The sequence below is a fragment of the Lissotriton helveticus genome, chromosome 3_1, assembly GCF_964261635.1.
Source record: "Lissotriton helveticus chromosome 3_1, aLisHel1.1, whole genome shotgun sequence".
In the NCBI taxonomy this organism is placed as follows: Eukaryota; Metazoa; Chordata; class Amphibia; order Caudata; family Salamandridae; genus Lissotriton; species Lissotriton helveticus.
The window spans coordinates 1,196,184,776-1,196,205,435 of NC_136061.1; the positions used below are offsets into that span (position 1 = coordinate 1,196,184,776).

Sequence of the window (20,660 nt, forward strand, 5' to 3'; positions counted from 1 at the left end):
GCCCAGTAAGTAATGAACTTCAGATCAATATTTTGTAAATAAGACCTTTTTAGCAGCAAAATCTGAACACACAATGTCGACCCACGAGGAGTCTGGGCTCCCCTGATGTTTCCATTTCTGCCAACATTATCCAAGAAGAACAAACACACTGATGAAGATCCTTAAAAATATTGAGCCTCCAAATCTGGAAGGAACTAGACCCAGCTTTAGGATGTCAACTAACTTATTTCAACTTTAGGAAAGAGCTGAAGAGCTTTCTTTTTAAGATGATTCTAGTATTCCAGGATCTGAACAGGGTCACCCATATAACGCAGCACACTCACTAGCATACAGGTATACCTCAATCTCTCCCTTCTATTAGCATGCATGGATCTCTCCTTGAGGCCATTGCTATACTGTGCCATCAAAACTACTTGGTGCTGATGTGTTCTGAAACTAAGCTTTTTCCTACAAGCTCTTAAATCACTGAAGTTATTAGGTGGCTGCAGGATGATAAGTCAATGCAGTCCAAAAGTCCTTAAATACATTTATAAATAATATAGGTGTTGTTGCTCAGATGAAGTCACATGTACATCATTAGTGTGCCATGTAAGACAGTTACATGGAGAATCATGCCATGGTCTGGGATTGGAAGTTTGAAGGGGGAGTCCTTCATAATTTCCTTAAAATTGGATGTTTTAGGGTTTGTCTCAAAGTCGCTCTATAGAATTGACCTCCATGGGTTTTCTTGCATCTGTTAATTGTGAGTAGCCTGTCTCTTGCTCCCCCTATTGCTCTTTGTTTGCTAAATAGATTCAGCTTGATGTCCAGGTAAGAACATAATTCATGTTTTATATCTTCTAGGTAAGTCATCAGTATTGAAAAAAATATTTTGTAAGATCTGGAGTCGACACTTGATTTAGTATTGGGATAATGTGATGTCAAAAGCTGAGGCCGTTCATGAGTTCTGTTGCCCAGTTCATATGGAGATCAGGTTGTTATTGCTGATGAGGCAGAGTGAGCTACAGTTGTTGAGGAGGAAAAGAACAGGACCTTGCACAACTGTTACAAAGAGCTTAGGCCAGATATGAATTGTGTTTTTAAGTGATCTTTAGAATCAAAAACACATCCAGATTGCTTTAGTAAGAAATGTGGCTTGATGAGTAATTTATTTTGGCTTGAAAGAGGTTCTCAAGATCTACAACTAAGCGTCGATCGGTCATACTGATATTTATCTAGAAATTTAGGTTTTCACTGAACTTCACACCATTTTGAGGAAAAGATTCACCAGCTTTTATGACGGATTGAGAATCACGCAAATTCATTTAAAAATAATTCTGTTGCTCTGGCCCTTATGTCACGGAGGGTATCCTTATAAATAAATGTGAAATTCTTTAACTGCACAGATGAAAGAAAAATTCTAATAACTCTTACGTGATCTGCAATATTTATGAAAAACAGAATAAAACAAATTTAAAGCACGTCAGTGGTCCTTTCATATGACCCAATAAACATTTAGAATTATAAAATTTCTAAATCTTGCCCGGTCAGGGAACATGGCAGCTGCCAGCTAACGGCCACGAGCTCCCGGGCGGAGAGCGCATTCTAGGAGTGGGTGGGTCCTCCCCCCAGCACCTACCAGCATAACGATGTGTCTCCAGCAACGGATCCCACGTACCTCCCAGTCTCAGGAGACCTGCAGCCCCAGGTTAATTCACCGCTGGGGAACAGCCGCGAGGGCTTTGCAGAGGTCCTGGGCTGCTACCATCCATGTCCGGGTCAGCGGCAGAGACAGCACAAGTCACAAGCAAGCTCAGGAGGGCTTTCCACAGGAGGCACAGGATGCAGACACGCTCAAGGACCCACAAGGGTTTTGACAGTATCTACAGATACAGTTGAAGTGTAATTTGGGAGCAGAAGTAGAGGCTTGCTGCGCCCAATCCTTTTTGTTTATGGAGATAAGCGGAGTATCCCCAGAGAAACCTTCCAAATTGTGCGGTGAGATTTCGAGGTACACTCTACGTGCCAGAGCTGCAACAACCGCGATTCGGGTAAGTCCTGGTTGCGAATGTCCCTCAATTTGTGCGGCCCCTAGTATTAAGGAGACTTGGCATGGGGTAAGCTATCTGCACAGCAAAACAGTGGAATTAGGGCCTAAAGTGATAAAGTCATGAAAAACAGGGAAAATGGCAAAACAGTCAGGGAAGAGTCAGCGAGGTAGATGCTAAATAATCCTGCCCCTGTACATTAAGGTGACCCCTCTTTAAAATCCTTTTACAAAGTTCTGTTGAATCCAACACTATCCAATGAGGATAGAGAAGCAGAAAAGGGAAGAGTCCAGTTGCCATCTCAAATGGAAGTCCCTCATAAGTCTCTTTCACTCAGTGGAACCACCCCACAATATAAGAGCATTGGAACTTGGGTGGATGATGGTCCTGCGGTCGACCTAAGGAGTGTAGCCCAGATCACTACACATAATAGATGTGAGGTTCTCACGACACGCAACAAAGTAACCTCAGCCCCTGGTGGGTGTCAGAGGTGGAGGGGCTAACTGTGGAGCATTCATAAGAATTACTGGTTTCTATCCTCCTAGGATTAAGGGATTAGATGAAGAGGAGGTTTAAGACATCAGAAGTCAATCAGGCAGATATACAAGCCTCTTGCTCCGCTCTCGCTCAAAAGTTGGATCAAGTAGCCATCTGACCTGGAGCTTTAGAAAGGAAGAGGTAGGCCATATGAGACAAGACATTCCGAAAAACTCTTCAGACCTATGTTTGATTTCAGAACAGACTCAAGCGTTAAGAGAAGATCTTGAGAGGATTGAGAATCATTCCTACAGAAAGAACCTTAGGGTACTGAATGTTCCGGAGGCAGAGGAGGGACCTGATATCAAGGCCTTTATAATCAAGCTGCTGCGAGAAACGGCTCTTACAGACAGACCTGATATTAATCTCGAACTAGAGATACAATGTGTCCATAGAGATCCTTTTAAAAGGAATTCCCAGAGGCAGAAGCTGAGGAAAATTTTAGTGACCTTCCTCTCATGCTCAGTGAAAGAAGCAATCCTGAGTACAGCCTTAAGGAATGGCCCCTTTACGTCCAGCTCCCACTCCTTTGTGATTAGATTGGATGTCTGTCAGTCAACAGACCAGAAGTAGTGGGAGCTGGGAAAAGGATGGAGGAATTTTTATAAACTAGGGCAAAAGCCCAGCTCTGAGTTATGGAACAATCAAATGCACAATTTCAGATCTGTGGAAGATGCAGAGGCCTTAATCGATCTCATTAAAAAGAGGAAGAGTCCCTGATCTCTTACTCAGGTTAAGACAGGTGAGCTGTAGGGGACATTAGGGGATCCTACCCAAGTTAAGTTTAATTGAGTCTCTTTAATCCTCCCCGGGGAAGCTCATCAGGCATCTATGCCTGCTAGCACTGGGAGGGTTCCCCAGAGTGGGCGGGGGGGGAGGAGTTGTTGGGTTTCACGGGGTCCAGGTGGGGCACAGGGTGGGGAGCACTGGGAGAAAAAACAAAAATAAGTCCTCAATGCCACCTTTCTACATCAGGTATTAGACCCACCTAATTGTAGGCCATTTAAACATTAAACATAGGCTCTAGTCCCCTGGATAAGAATGGGTGCTAGCAGGGAAATATCATTTATATTGTGGAATGTAAATGGCCTCAGAATTAAAAACTGTCAGAGGATGATAATGAGATATTTAGAGGATAGCCTGGCCCACATAATTATACTGCAAGAGACCCATTTAACACCCAATGAGAGTCGAACCTTCTTCTCAAAATTCGGTTGGATAGATAGATATGTTGTCTCAGAACAGACCGGGCATAATAAGGGGGTGGCTTTTTTGATAAGGAGGGGAGTTGGTGTGGAGGTGAGGTCATCAAAAATTAACGAGTGTGGAAGGTGGGTTATGGCAGTCCTGAGATGTGGAGATTCAGAATTTGTGTATTTTAGTTTTTATGGGCCAAACCTCGATGACCCCCAATATATAATAAATCTGGAGTGGAGCTTAGTGGCAACGCCAATAATCATTGGGGGTGATTTCAATACCTTATTGAACCCGCTCCTAGATAGATCTACTAGGAAAGCTCATGTCCAACCCCCTAGGGCAAGTTAAGCCCTCAAGAACATGCTCCACAATATTGGCCTGGTGGATGCTTGGAGATATTTAATGGGTTTAAGAAGAGGATACATCTTTCATAGCAAGAAGTATGGCCACTTTTCTAGATTAGATTACATCTTGGTTGATAAAGCCTTTGTGGTGAAATAAAAAGTGTTAACCTCCTGCCTGGACATATATCAGACCACACTGCAGTTACCATGGTGCTTAAGGGCCTTAGAGGACATAGTAGTGCATTGTGGACATTAAAAAGGCAATCCTCCTGGACCCAGAGGTAGTCGTTGCCTTGAAAAAGGCTATCTCTGAGTTCTTCCTAATTAATGCAGGTTCTGCCTCACTGGATATTATCTTGGAGACCATTAAAGCTTACATCAGAGAGAAGTTGAAAAGTTTGACATATCGAGCTCAGAGGTTCAGAGCTTAATAGTCTGAAGGGAAGAGTGAAGGCTCTGGAAGCCAAAATGCAACATCAAAACACATGGTCTAATACTAATAGGGAGGGTCTAGCAAGAAAATTGGAGGAGGCCAGACTAAATTACAAGGCAAAACTGGAAGCAAAGTGTAGAGAGAGATGGCTAGCCGGGTGCACGAGACAATTTGAGTGGGGAGAGAAAGCGGGGGCATTGTTGGCTTGGAAATCAGGGGCAGGGAGGTCTAAGAATTACATTAGGGAGCTAGTTATTAATGTAAAGGGGGACCTAACGTACAAGGTAGACGATATGCAAGCCCCTTTGGTATCCCTGCTCCATGAGTTGTGTACAGAAGTAGTCCACCTGGATCGTGAGACTCTTAGAGCCTGTTTGGGTGGCGTTGGGATCCAGAGTCTCACAAGGGAAGGTAGAGAACTTATGGATGGCCCGATAACAGAGAAGGAAATTAGTCCCACCTTCGCCGAGTAAAGAGAGGGAAGGCGGCAGGTCCAGATGCACTACTTTCAGAACTCTATAAGATCTTAATGGATGAAATAGTCCTGGAATGGGAGGCTTTATTCAATGCAATTTATTTATGGGGACGGATTCCAAATTCATGGAAAGAGGCTACAATTGTCCTGGTTTTAAAGCCAGCTAAGGACCCTCGGAAGGCGGATTCCTATCACCCAATCTCCCTCCTAAATATAGATGATAAAATGTTTAACTTACACAGGAACTTATAGGAACTATTGACCTGGCTACTGCCCACTCCATTCCCTTGGCTGTGGCTACAATTGATGCGGCCAAGGCTTTCAATCGAGTCTGCTGGGCCTATCTATGGATGGTAGTGGAGGTTATGGCCTTCAGCCAAGGTTTTATCACTATATTACGAGCAGTGTTTGAAAATTAATCTGCTAGGATCCTCCTTAATGGATCGCTGACCAGGAGCTTTCGTATGCAAAGGGGCACTAGGCAGGGTTGTCCCTTGTCACCCCTTTTGTTTGATATTTATATAGAGGCGTTAGCATAACTGCTAAGGGAAGATGAGCTTGTTATTCCTTTTGATTCTCACCCTTATAGCAATAAGATTGTGTTGTACGCTGATGACTTGTTCATCTATACATCTGGTGCCATTGCAGGGTATACAGTGAATAATTCCAAAATGGAAATTATGTGCTGGAATATCGGTGGGTGTAGGGGGAAAGCATAGCAGAGTTAAAATATCTTGGGATATCAATTGTTGACTCTGTGGAGGAAATTCCAGCCTATATTTGAGGAAAGTGGCTAAGGAGATGGACACTATGTTGTCGAGATGGAAGAACTTGCCCCTGACAATCTATGGACTGGTGAACCTTATTAAGATGTCAATTTTACCCAAGTTTACATATCTATTTAATCGCATTCCTCTCACTTTTCCAAAACCTACTATCAATAAGATTCAAGGGAAAACTTCTAGATTCATATTGTCCTTACGCGGGGCAAGGCTGGCCTGGAAGAAGTTGAGGCGAAAGCTTGTGAAGGGGGGGCCTGGCACTACCAGACTTGCATCTTTATTGTATAGTATTCCAGTTTAAAAATATCCGGATGTTATTTGAAAAACCAAATAGCTCTACATGAGGGATGCTTCTGGGGAGAATGGTAAGAGAGTTTGTTGAGGGAGGTTTTCTGTATAAGTTTGGAGCCCACATTTTTTAAAGAAGGTACGGTTAAAGGTATTAAAGTCAGCATTAAACCTCTGGCCTACGGTGAGGAAGATACTCAACATTGGGTATTATTCTAAGTTGGCCCCTGTTTGGGATTCTCCTGGGACCCCAGAATTTATGATGGACGCGTTGAGTGTTACATTAAGGCGGGCAGGGGTAGACTTGATGACAGAGGAGGGGATACTACCATGGGAAGCTTTGGAAGCAATAACTCGAGGCACCCTTTCCAGGTTTAAATGTGGGAAACTAACCTCCCAGTTTATGACTGCGATCCTGTAGGCAAGAGGGGACTGGGAATTTGAGTCCTCTCTTCAGGACGTAAGACCAAAAAGGAAGGAAGTTGCCCTATGGTATTGAAAGGTTCTGCATGCTGAGGATGAAAATCTGGCAGCACTGCATGTGTTCTGGGGGATACTTTAATGAGGGTGGACATACAGCTGATTTGAAATAATTCCCTGAAATTGCTTTACTTGATCGTCAAGCCTGCGAACTTAAAACATAATCACTTTTTCACCGATAAGAGGCTCTATTAGACTCCTCAAAAGTTTGCAAAGATTGTAACTCAACCATGCCCAAGGTGTAGAAGATGCGGCCACATAAAATCAGATGAGGAACATGTCTTTTTCATTTGTCCTGGAATAAAGTCCTTTTGGGCAAATATCGAGATTATTTTAAAAGACATCCCGGGTGTCGGCATTGCACTGAACCCTATGTTGGTTCTATTGGGCGTTGATAATGTAGTATACAGTACACTAAGTAGAGATCAAATTGGCCTTGTTTTCTTTTTGATATTACTTGCAAGGAGGGAGATCTGCAAACACTGGATTGACCCTGCACCCCCAAGTGTGATAGATTGGATCATGGCAGCCAAATGGACTTGTCCTATGGACTTGGTAGGCTTTTCGGAAAGTAAGTCAACAATGTGGGCTTACTTCATTAGTTGGGCTGGATTAGAGCGCACTACGGCTGAATCAATATAAGAGCCAATGATTACACCATGGTATGGCTCAGGGTGCCAGCCTTGTTGGTTCACCTTACTGTGGTGGGAACAAAGTGTATGCAATAGACCAAGGGACGGTTAGAAAGGAGATTGGCAGTCTAAGTATTGCAGACATGATTGTGATATGAAGACAAGAAAAAAAAAATCTAAATCTTGAAACTAAAATAAAATAAAATAATTTGAAGAATACAAGCAAGTCTTCAGTTTTGTCATTTCATCGCTTAAAAATTATTCTTGCAGGTCAGTTGTTGGATGTACATTTATACATGTTGGACAAATCAATTGTACACACAGTTAAGATTTTTTTGAGTGTACCTAAACATGCATTTTCTTTCTGAACATTTCTGTTTCTCTTACCAGCCTCTTCCAGAAAAGAACCGGATCCATCTGTACTCGAGTCCATGCCATCTTCCCCACTGAATGTCACTGTAGGAGGGGAAAGACAAAATTAAAGCTTTGAGGCAAGACATGCAATTCTAGTTTTGCTTTATTAGAACACTGGAATGTTAGGAGGTCCATTGAAGACAATGGAGCAGCAGTGGCCTATATGAACTGGCAAAGGCCGCTGCTCTCAAAATGTCAATGTCCTAATGCACATCCTCTGCATTTCTCTTTCCCCTGCCTCTCGAAAATCTATTTATTTGGCAGAGGAAAGCAAAAGGCAGAGGCAGTGCAGGAGGACACAAGCAGCCTTCACTGTTCCCTCCTCCTGTTGCTCAGTGAAACTAGTGTGAAAAGTTAGCCTGGCATATGATGTCCACTAGTTCTAGTGGGCACCTTGCACCAGTCTAATCGACCCTTATTGATGATGGTTGTAAAGTCAATCTTATAGAAAGCTATCCTAGTGGTAGCATGGACCAGCAGTCTTAGGCTAAGACATCTGTAGGCGAGTTAAGCAAGTTGTTTTATCATATAATCCCTTGAATACCAAATGAAAGGACACCACACAAGGTAAATATCAAATATATATGTATTTAATCTAAACACAACCCCTCTCCACTCTTTATGAGGTCAGAGGTAAAAATACAATACAAGTCACACAGTTAATTTACGATAAGTTGCACAGTATACGTTATGCCCTAGGGGCCTCACAAACCATATACTAAGAAAATTGTTTAAGTACCACGTGAGAGTTAGAAAGCAGGCCTAGGGCCTGTAGAATCACTGGAGCTACACTAAACAACCAGTTGTTAGGAAGTAGGAGACCCACGGGAGCCATGTGCAGTGTCTAAACACAGGCGCGGGTTCCCATTGACTTTCTATGGTGTTCGTAAAAGTTACAAAGCTAAAGATAAAGGACACTTCCGGATGGACTTGGATGGAACCCTTTTAAACTAGGACACTAGAAGAGTCAATACCCACAGGAGCACTGGAGTACTCAAGTTACCTCACCCAGGGAAGCCGGTTGCATAGGTGTCTTTTCGTGTCGGGTTTCGTCGTCCTTTTCTATGGAGAGCTGCAAAGAAGTGCTGCAGGCGACCAGAGGAAAAGTGTCCGGGTGGATCCAAGGGTGGATTGGAGATGTGAAGAACCTGAAAGCAGAGGGGACAGAGTCTGGGTCACTAGCCAGTGACCAGGAAGGAACCAGGCGATGTCGGGTGCTTTAAGGTGAAGAAGGTGAGTTTGTCTCTTCAGCCACGAGGTCCAGGAGGCCTCGACGATGACCAGGAGCTGGATTCAAGCTATCCCACAATGGATCTAGATGACTGCAGTGTCGGTATCTGGATTGGACCCAACAAGCCTTGGCAAACGGAACCCACGCAGGATGTCGAGATTGGCTCTGTTGCAGACCAGCAAGGTCTGTGGCGCTTCTCCTTTGTATGGAAGCTGGGGCAAGCCTGGATCAACCAGGATCACAAGTTAGATTCAAGATGGCGACTACAGGGGGCTCACTAGCCAACAGGCAAGGAGCCGGGAAGACGCAGCAAGCACAAATGTAAAGGCAGGGCCCACGGAACACTCGTGGAGTGTGGGGGCCTGGGCTTCAGGTCAAATGATGCTCGGGCTGGGGCTTCTCGTACCCCAATGCACAGCTTACTGAGGCTTCAGGAAAGGAGTGCAGTTAGCAAAATGCAGGATATCAAAGATGTCTGGTCCCACGTCTCTCATGTCCGCCATGGGTTTCAGCTTTGCTGTGGGTGTGGGTCGGGGTCAGAGAAGTCTGGAAGTCCAGTTCTTTAGTCTCAGGGTCGTCGGGTTCCGTCGGGAGCCTAGAAACTGCAGACCAGCAAAGTTGCTGATGGTGCCTGTTTGAACAGGGTGGTCACTCCTTGACCACAAGGGAGATGTCTTCCATCTTCTAGTCAGAATATAATGTCGAAGGTCCAAGAGTTCTGTATCAAAGTTTCTTTCCAGGATAATCTAAAGTCCTGGGGACACAGCTCCTATACTTATACTCAGGATGGGGGCTGGATTACCTGCCTAGGTCCCTCCTATGGGTGGACCTGAGAAGGGGGTGGTTACACCCCTTTCCCTTTGTCCAGTTTTGTGCCAGAGCTGTGGCTGGAGTGCCCCAGCAACTGGTTTGAACCAGGCTATGCATGGAGCACCTTGTGCGCCCCAGGCAGTGTCTCGTTTTGCAGCCCTCCCTGCCCCAATACACTAAAAGTCTGTCTGGGGAGACCTCCCGAGGCAGGAAACCTATTGTCCAGGCCTCCCCTGCCGGAGTTTCATCCAGCAGCAGGAGGTCAGACTCGTGTCTGTGGCAGCAGCATCCATTTTGTGATACTGAGGCTCTGTTTAACTTTAACCGGGTAAAGCTGTAACTTACATGTCTTTTCCCTCTAGAAGGGTGGAATGCTACCCCTACCGCCAGAATTGGCAGGGGGGTTAGTATTCCAAAGTGTTTGACACCTTACACGACATGTTTTGATAAAGTCAAACCAAAGTTAGCATTAACCACAAGGATTATAATGCACTTAAGAGTATATGGTATGGCTATATTATAGAACATCTATAAGGAGATGGTTCCGAAAGCTGCAGAGGGGCTCAGCTAATGCTAGGGCACCCTCTCACATAAAACCAAGCACTCTGCCTTCAAGATTGTCGAGGTCTACCATAGGAGTGGCTTATAGGTGTATATGTGTCTATATTTAAAGGTAGATATAGGTATACTATATTTAAGTAATGGGTGATTACACCACCTTACCCAGGCTGTGTAAACAGGCATACCAGGGGTGGCACAATACATGCTGCAGCCCCTGGTAGGCCTAGGGTGCACCTATGCCCTGGGTACCTTTGGTACACTGTACAAGGGCTCACAAGGGTGACCCAGTAACCAATCTGGTGTACACCGAAAGTGCATGGTATCAATTTAGAGAGAGAACAGCTGGGCTGTGGGTCTGACTAGCAGGCCCACAGCCACATTAAAGTTGAAGAACCAGAGAATCACAGCAAAAAATGGGGGTGACCATAGGAAGCAGACCCTACCCTCCTACAACTAGGGCTTCAGAAGGAGGGAGGGGTGAACACTGCTCAGCTCCTGGGTCTCCCTGGCTTGGCTGAACTACAGAAAACAGTTCAGCCAAGCTGGCAAAAATTAGGGGTTGACTTCAGCTCCCTTTCACAACTCTCGCTGTGAATGTTCGACAGCTAACAGACGTGGCCCTGCGAATGTCTTTTAACTGTAGAACATTCACAACAAGAGCTGTGTGAACAAAGGCTTCAGAGCCAAGGGGGATTTCAACCCCTCACACTCTAATTCTTTTGTATTTCTGATTAGAACATTCTGCCCTCATGGGACAAAATGTTCAAATAGCTTTAAAGCCCGCCGTAGCTGGGCTATGCGGCCATTAATGGCCCACTCACTTGTTAAAGGCTTTTGGCCTCGACTCGAGTCTTTAAAGCTCCAGCAGATCTTTAATGGACAGTATAGCATGCTATGGTGGGCTACAAAGCTATTTTGTAACCAAAGAAAACTTAGAGTAGCTCATCCTCTTTTGCCTGAGGGAGAAATTAATCTAACAGGTTTTCATGCAATAGCCAACTTCCACCGTCATTCATGATGAGGTTTACCCAATAATTAAGACATAAACAGAAAATTAAAGTATACACATTTTCAGTGAGATACACCATTATTGCGGTGAATATTTCATACAGAAATCTCAGCTCAGTCTCACTAAGGAAATGATCCATTACCCTTTTAGCATGTAATCCATTTTGAGATTGTGAAAACAAAATCTTTATACAGTCAGAGTTCAAGCTGCTGAATTTTATGTGATAAAGTGCCCATATTACTGTGGAAATATGATGTGTTTGGTATGTTTTTAACCAACCTAAGTTTAGGTTCAGGTCTCATCAAAGGTCAACATCCAAAAACCTATTATATTGTACATATTTGGATACCTCTTGCATGTAATTTCCAACCATGGAAACATGGCAAATGCATTTCTGTCAGAATCTTCCCCACAGGAAAAATATTGTACTAATCAGAAATATATTAAAAAGTAAATTTTTCACCTAGTGGAAAATCTTCATGAGTATGTTTTGCAATTGGGAGTATCCTAGGAAACAACTACTACTGTAGATTTCCTGGCATGCTCCTTGGATTCTTGGCAAACTCCATCAGCTAAACCAAGGTTTCTTTGAGAAGCATGGAAAGTACAAATGTGCTACGCTGCACATAGATGAGGGCCAGAGGTATCACCAAGGGCCAGTCTTCAAATAAATCCTAGCAGATAGTGCCTAAGATCTTGAATCAGAAACAATGGGACAAATTAATGTCAGACTGTCAGTTCCAAGGATGGCCTAAACCTCTTAATTATATATCATACATTTTCTATCTGAAAGAGATTTTCAGATTCTGCAATTGATTTACAACTGCCATCAAAATATAGACCTGTATAAAAGCTTTCAAAGGTAATTCATTAATCACTTTGATCGGGAGCAATGAAGAAAGTTTTGCATAATTATATAAACCCCATCAAAGTGTTTTTTATAATTAGTAGTCACAAGAAAATGTGTTCACCTTTCCCCACCTGACTCTTATCTCACATCTCACACTGAAAACTACACTCCCCTGAATCACTGATATCCTTTATTCTATTTTTAATCACAATACACACTTGTAACAGGGTACCTTGAGATAAAGCATTTGAGGTGAACGCATTTGTCAATTGAAAAATAAAAGACATGGAATAGGTTGGATGACTTAGACTATTTTTAAATACAACATTGTTAAAAGGATTTTGAGTCTAATCCCATGCAAATAAGTAAATATGTTTACATAGCATTTAAACACATTTCTTCTAGTTCCTGATTACGTTGTGGTCATTTTTGCAAAACAAAATGAAGGGACTCACACAATACTGTGCCGTTCATGTTTAAATTCAGTATCACAACAGCAAGAGGGGGAGTGGAGTTAAACAGGGGTGGATTATTTTTATTATTAATAATATTAATAATAATAATATTAATCATTAGTTTAATAATACACTTAATACTGTACTTTTCTATTTCTAAATACCAGATCTTCCCATTATGCAATTTAAGGCATTCAATTTTCTGACCTCAGAATGCAGGAGGCCTGAGTCTGCTTTGCCAGGATTCGAATTTGCAACCTTCAGACCCATGGATTTCTCAAAGTCAAGCATACAACTCTCTGGACCATGCTATGCTAATGTCTCTAATCTGAAAAAAGGTCCTTGAGGAATTCTGCAAAAACCCAAACTGCCAGCCGTCATGAAACACCTAGAAACACATGCACATTCACAAAAACTAAACACATTCACAATGGATACAGTCTCACAAAGAAAGGACTAGGGCATAAATATACCCAGGTGTGTCGCTAAATATATTCATTACTTACAGACATCAGTAAATTTGAACGGGGCGATTAGTACGCTAGAGCCCAGGCTTTCATGGTGAATAACACATTCAGCTACAGAATGTTCGCTGTAAGATCTCACAGTGAGAGTACTGGTTGTGTTGCATTTCTTTCCATTACGTTCAAAGTTGTACGTAGTGTCACCTATATTGATAATTGGGGGAAAAATGTTTACTGAATAGTCTGGATAAAGAAGGAAATTGCATTTTTTGTTTCATATTCATTACTAGGATGTTCACCACTATGTACAGCATAATGTTTTTTTCAGATGTTATATGTTATAAATGTATATAAAAAATTGGAATACTGAAACTGAGGGAAACATGTCATGAAGTAAATTTGAAACTTCCTACCACTTTAATATTCAAAATAGGAACAGCTGATGGGTACAAGACAAGAATGAAACACAGGAAGAGAGAGCATTTGCACTGTGATGGGATGCAGGTGATAGAGGAAAGGAGGCTCAGACGTAGCAAGAGGTGCACAAAGACAGACAGATTAGATAGAGATAAAAAAAATAAAACACAAAAATTAAGAACTATTGACACACTCATTTTTAAGATGAAACATCCCTTGCATACAAACAACAAATGTGGTGAGATAAAATACAATAAAAAAAATGTATCCGACATTTAAAAGATGCAGTACATTTCAACACACATGTATACATTTTTCTTCCTACTGTCAAACTTTTGAAGGCAAAAGCAAACTCAGTGTCAAAAGATCATCTGATATCTGGCAAATAGTCCCACAAATTGTTTTTGCGGGAGGAATATCAAACAGATTACCATTTTGTATATTTATTTTTCAACATAATAAGTGAAACATATGTAGACGTTTCTTAACTTCTGTTGCCAATAACACTTCACCAGTTCTATAATAAGAAACACATTAAAAACTTAACAATGTTGTAAAGTGCAAAAATCATGAACTTTGACCACTTCCAAAGGAGAAATGAAAACTGCACATGCCACTAGTTAGTAATGGAGTCCCCTTTCAAAACATGAATGAATCAGTCTCAGGTGTCCACCTCTATTGACTCACAGACTTTTTCCTCATCACTGGAACGTATTATCCATAAAATCTGTCACAAACGAGATGGAGCAATATACCACGAACTGACCTGACCCTGTGGGGGAGCAATATACCACGAACTGACCTGACCCTGTGTCCGTGTCGGTGCTGCGGAGGTCCAGGGAGCGAGCACATCACCAGGAGCCGAGTCCCCCCCGCCGCCGCTTACATCCATCGGAGCGACCGCAGAGCGGGGGGACTTCAACCCCCAGGAGCCTTTGCGGGGGCGCGTCGAGCGACGCTGCAACAGGCGCCCGGAGGCGCATAAAACAGCTGCACTCCCGGAGCGCTGTGGGAGCAATATACCACGAACTGACCTGACCCTGTGGGGGAGCAATATATCACGAACTGACCTGACCCTGTGTCCGTGTCGGTGCTGCGGAGGTCCAGGGAGCGAGCACATCACCAGGAGCCGAGTCCCCCCCGCCGCCGCTTACATCCATCGGAGCGGCCGCAGAGCGGGGGGACTTCAACCCCCAGGAGCCTTTGCGGGGGCGCGTCGAGTGACGCTGCAACAGGCGCCCGGAGGCGCACAAGACACCCACCTCCCCTCCGCGTAGCGGGACGCGTGCGGGACGAAGCACGGGGAGAAGCCCGGGACAAGGGCGGGACAGTCTTAGACAGTCCTAGACTGGCCGGGACTGGACTGGGCCCGACACTCTGTCCGTACAACCATCAAAGTCAGCCGGACGAAGTAAGACCATACCACCTATTATAGCAAAGCAGTTTCCCTGTGATCGTACTTAGTGTGCATTTATCCTGTTGACACTCGTATGTGTTATATAGCAGTGTTTACTATCATTTGATAATATGCCTAAGAAAATCGTCTCTGGAGCTTCAGATACGCTTAACACCTTAGATAATTATCTGGTTCAGGTGGTAAATAAAATAAACAGTGAAAGAAGGCAATCGCTAGGCTTGAGTCAATCCCCTGTCCTTCACTTAGAGAGTCCCTCCACTAGTGTGCAAATGACTGATATACCATCGCAAGACCCCAGCACGAACATCTCTGATACCAACCTCCCTGACATCGGAAGCCTTGATCAAAGCTCAGATCTGTTGGTTGACTTAGAGACAAATGCAGAGTCTGACCCCGAGTCCCATGTGGAATTCATAGCAGAGGAATCCTCATCCTCTGTGCCTGTGACTAGGGCGGTGAGAACCTGCAGGAAAATTCAGCCCAAACGCGGGGGACCACGGACAGGGAGGAAAAGGGCCGCTTCTCCACCAAAGTCTAGGGCAAAAAAACTGGAGCACGAGGAAGATAACCTTAGACAAATTATAGACGATGACTTATTCAACAGGATAGCGGATATGATAGATTTAAAGATAAAGACTATCATTAAGCCACTGATTGGAAAAATTGATAAGCTTACCGCAGAGGTGAAAAGGATGGGTGGACTGCAATGTAAGTTAGTAGAAGAAATAGAGAACGTAGTAACCATTGTCACTAAACCAGTAGACACTGTGAAGGGAAATAATGGGGGTGATATAGTAGCAGATGAAGGCTCATTAGAGACCATCCCGTCTGGTCAGGCACCACCAGCTGTACTTAGCCAGGAAGCAGTGAGAGAGGCCCCTATACTCCCATCTACTGCACCAACACCGCCATCCCTAGGGGATGACCCTGCACAATTTATAGTGGAAGCCTCACCATTGGTACTGGTACTAGCTAATGTACCCATCTTATCCCCTGGCCAGACAGAATCTATTTCATCCCTGACAAGCAAGGCGTTACACTGGCTGTCAAGTAACATGCAGATGGCACATTATGGGAAAGAGCAGTTGGCAGGGGAAATTGTAATGGCGAGGAGGATGACATGGATAGGGAACAGGCAAAAAAAGTTCAAGGGGGACTGCGTAGTGTTAAATTTTTCAAACGCAGCCGTGCTCCCAAATGTCCTGTCAAACATACTTCCCCCCCAACGAAGAAGTGGAACTATAATCCCTCTTACCCTAAAATTCTTCTATAGTGAGCAGCAAAATGCGATCCATCCAAATATCCCAAGAGCAGGGTGGACCACAAGAAGTAACAGATGGGGTGGGGGTCTTAGACCTATATATAATGACCATGGTATTGGCCCAGTAGATAGATTTGGTACAGGGCCAGGTGATCATCAGAAAGCGTTATTTTCTAAAACACCTAGATCAAACTGGAATACAACGAACAGGTGGGGGGTGGGTGTCCCGGTAAATGACCGGGGGAGCTGTGGAAATGGGTTTGGAGCCTGGCTGGGTGATGAGCAGTTTCCGATGCATCCCAATACCCCACTACCCAGGTGGAATGTAGCAACAAATGGATGGGGATTGGGGGCCACACCCCACGATTGGGGGTTTGGCACAGTGAATAGGTATGGGGTTCTGGCAAACTTAAATGACTGCGATTGACGTACGGGGGTCCAAATACGTCAAAAAATGGATCAAGGGTCTCATGTATAATAAGCAACCCCAAAGATAGGGGCAGAGGACTTATAAATGGTACAATTATGCATGAGACAACCAGTTTGGAAGGCCGCAAAGCGCAAGTTGCTCCAGAAAGGGAAATTGCTCCTGACCAAATTTTGGCCAAGATTGTTGGTGGCTCCCTTAATGAGAATGTTAATGATAATGATATTTCTCATGATCAGTTAAATGCAGCAGAGATAGTGGGTAACTTATCGGCTAATGGAACCCCCCATCTACGAGCAGAAGATGGGGTCCCCTAGACCGATTTTGCGGCAAAGAGAACTATAGAAACCTGCAAAATACTAAGTTGGAATGTAGCGGGACTCAATTCCAAACGCAATGATAAGGTTTGTTGTAAGACATAATATTATTGCCCTCCAGGAAACCTGGGATATAACTGCTAACTTCTGGTGGGATGGGTTCATTAGCTTTGCCAAAGCGGCTATTCCTAGCCGCATTGGCAGAGCTAAGGGAGGTCTGTTAATGTTATTTTCCTTGGAACTGAAGGGCTCCCTAAAACAGATTAGCACTGACTCGCACAACATCCTCATTGTAGAGAGAGAGATTAACCCCACTAGGAGGTCCTTATACATTAATTTTTACAACTCAGGGAACAGGGACAATAGCGGTAGCAATATCGCTACTTTAGACGCTATATTAAGGTCAGGCAGTCAGAACACTCAGCTTGATATAGAGTATATTTTACTAGGTGATTTTAACATTCATCCCTGCATGTTAGTATGCAGTTTAAGTAACAAGGAATGGGGTGAAAGTCCTGAGGTACCTCACTTTGAACATACCACAGAAGGAGAGGAGCTAGAAGATCTTCTGGCAAATTTCAACTTGTACGAACCAGAGGGTGGCCCAAGAATAGCTACCTTCACTGGCACCAATCCCGGAACCATAATTGATTATATCTTCATCACACAAGGTATCCTAAACCGGGTGATTTCCTACTGCACTGTGCCATCTCACCACAGTGACCACAACCCTGTTTTACTTGAAGTGGCTTGGGGAGATTATATGGGGCAAAATCCGGGGAAAGTGAGGTTGGACCACACCTTGCGTACCTCTGATCAGGGTAGGAGAGTTAAGTGGGCTAAGGTGGTCCCAGAAAACTTCTACGCGGAGGTTTTCCCGAAAATAAAGGAACAGGTTGAGGTTTGCCAGAATCCTTGTGCTCCGGGTTGTGAAACTATAGGGGCCTTTGAGTCGATCTGTGGGCAGGTGTCGCAGGATCTCCTGGCTAAGCCTAAGAAAGGAGCACCGAATAAGAAGCGCTGGTTCGACGCCGCATGTTCAAATGCACACAGGTCTCTGATGGTAGCTTTGAAAAAAACACCTAGGGTAAGGGGCGAGATTGTTAGATTGAGGAAAATCTATAAGTCAGCTATAAAAACCAGATAGGAAAGCATCAAATGGGAAGCTTGGGAAAACCTCCTTTCCGTGGTTGTCCTGAAGGACAGTCGGAAATTCTGGGAAATAATCAAACAGCCATTCTTCTCCGACCAAAATAACGAGGCCATGGACTGTGTCATCCCAGATGACAAGTGGTTGACTCATTTAAAAAATGTGTATGGGGATAATGATCAGGCAATCCAAGATGTGTTGTTGGCCACTTTAGACGCCACTCCAATACATTTTTATAGCACAGAAGTGGAGAAAGCTATTGTGGCCACAACCAAGCACAAGGCCCCGGGCCCCGATGGGGTGCCAGCTGATTTTTTCATACATTCCCCAAAGCTGTGGGCAGAGGTATTGGCCAATGTATTTACTGCCGTTAATAGCAACCCTACACCATCCTCCTGGGACATTTCCACCATCGTCCCCATTTTTAAAAAGGGCCAGCGGGACGACCCCGGGTGTTATAGGCCCATATCCCTCTTGGACTCGTCGGTGAAGATCTTAGGCAGAGTCCTTTTGTCCAGGTTGAGGGATAACGTTGAGAGTTGTCGAGGGTTGTCAGAGATCCAGTATGGGTTCAGAGAAAGGAAAGGCACAATCGAACAATGCTCCAACCTACACCTGCTCATATCAAAGTACACGGTGGCCAAGGAGGGGTCCCTGTTTCTAGCATTCATGGACCTCTCCTCGGCCTTCGATTTGGTAAACAGGGCTAAGCTATGGATGACCTTGCTGAAGATGGGGATCGACGAGGCATTGGTGAGATTCATGGCTTCCCTACATCAGGAGCTTTTTGCGGCCGTACGGGTCACAAATGAGGGTAGGTGCACGTCCCTTTTCAAATCTCTGAAGGGGGTAAGGCAGGGTTGTATATTGCCCCCCCTGCTCTTCACCATTTATATTAACGGTCTGGGTGCACATTTGGAGGAGAAGGAAGTCGATGTTCCGCGCGCAGGAGCAGTTAAGATCCCAGCGCTCCTGTACGCGGACGATGCCGTGCTAATCGCGCGCACGGGTGTCGGCCTTCAACGCCTCTTAAATGCCTTTGGCACATTCATGGAACAGCTTGATTTAAAAATAAATGCTAGCAAGTCGCATACCATGGTGGTGGGCCGAGAAAGCAGTAAGAGGAGAACAAAAACCTTCACGTGTAGAGGGGATATGGTTTCTAGAGTTTCCACTTTTCCCTACTTGGGGGTCCTTTTTGATCAGAGAGGAACCTGGGGTCCTCAAGTGAGGGCGAAGAGGCTGGCGGTTACTAGATCATCGTCTGCCCTCATGGGCTTTGCGGGTAGGTTAGGTGCCAGGCCCATGAAAGCGTTGTTAAAAATTTACAAGAGTAAACCCGTCGCTCTTGCGTCATATGGTTCACCACTCTGGGGCTACGTAAACGTGAAACCAATCGAGAGAGCGGAGAACAGATTCATACGGACACTCCTCTCTGTGCCGCAGTCAACACCAACTTACTCTATACACATGGAGGTGGGCTTAGATTTCCTCACTGATGGGTTGAACATGGCTCCCCTGATCTTTTGGTTAAAGACGTGGCTCAATGAAGACCTTCACTGAACCATAAGATCATGTCCGACGTCCTGTCCCTAGACCATTTTAAAAAGATCCCTTGGCTGGCCTATCTGTTGAAGGCATTCTCAGATTTGGGACGACCAGAGCTCTTTACTTCCCCCCAAGATATCAAGGTCCAAGACATTGATCTTGTTAAAAAGCATTTTATGGGGAGGGCAAGAGCATTCCGTGAGGAAAGGGAATTAGTGAAACCATCAGTAAGGGGTCATTACTTACTTGTCAATTCATTTTCTTTAGCACCTTATCTTGGTTTTGTTACAATCCCATTCCAAAGGTTTCTTTTAACTAAGTTTAGGTTTAATTTGTTACATTTTTATTTAGGCACTTTTAAAACATGGGAAAAACCGGAATTAGCTTTACCCTGCAGCTGCGATCATTTCTCACCCCAAGATACTATGCATTTTGTTATGTTTTGTGGGTTTTATGTAGAGCCAAGGAAAAAATATCTGGTGCCAGTTTTGAAGGAGGCTGGCTTCACACAAGTGAGACCGGCTCTGCTCTTTTTACAATCATTGACCAACACACGTATTACTTTTTGTATAGCTAATTTCTTGGTAGCTGCAGCTAGGATGAAAAAACATACAAATTAGATCCACCGTTATTCCTTTTTAACCTTTGTATGCCTAGATTTGTTTTAAAGTAAACGGTTTTATTGTCATATCTTAACATGTATGAAATGCTCCTAAACTCTTTGTATGAAATGTTTTTAATTTCTTTGTATGACTTTTAATTGAGTCGAATAAAGATATTTTGACTGACTGACGGACTGAGATACTTCAGCCGAGATCTTCTCACACACTCCGATAAAGCTTTGCAAAGTGGTCCAGTGTCCATTAAATATCACATTTCATGTCGGCTTGTCTCCATGACCCGATAGAACATGTATTACATTTGCTTGCTGTTTAGCATAGGTATCTGAGTAGGTGCCAGTAAGAGCCTGGTCCTCTAAAGTTTGTGAAACAAAAAAGGGCTATGTTAAGTTTTTCTCTAGCGAGCTTTCTGTAACTCTTGCAGATACTCATTACCAACCCTTCACAAAATGTATGCATGTGTGTTTTCGTATCCTTTGCATTGTTGCAAAAAAAGGTAAGCCAACATTACATT

At 44.0% G+C, this 20,660-nt stretch overlaps 1 protein-coding gene across 1 annotated transcript in view; it reads right to left on the reverse strand.

The window, feature by feature from the left end:
- The window catches only part of CRTAM (cytotoxic and regulatory T cell molecule), a 227,533-nt gene that overhangs the window by 146,794 nt on the left and 60,079 nt on the right, over positions 1 to 20,660 (reverse strand). Inside the window, exons 5-6 of the mRNA XM_078681832.1 lie at positions 13,032 to 13,193; positions 7,583 to 7,651 (exon numbers count right to left, since the gene is read on the reverse strand). Of these exons, the coding sequence (XP_078537958.1) occupies positions 7,583 to 7,651; positions 13,032 to 13,193 (231 nt within the window). The remainder of the gene's footprint in view (positions 1 to 7,582; positions 7,652 to 13,031; positions 13,194 to 20,660) is intronic.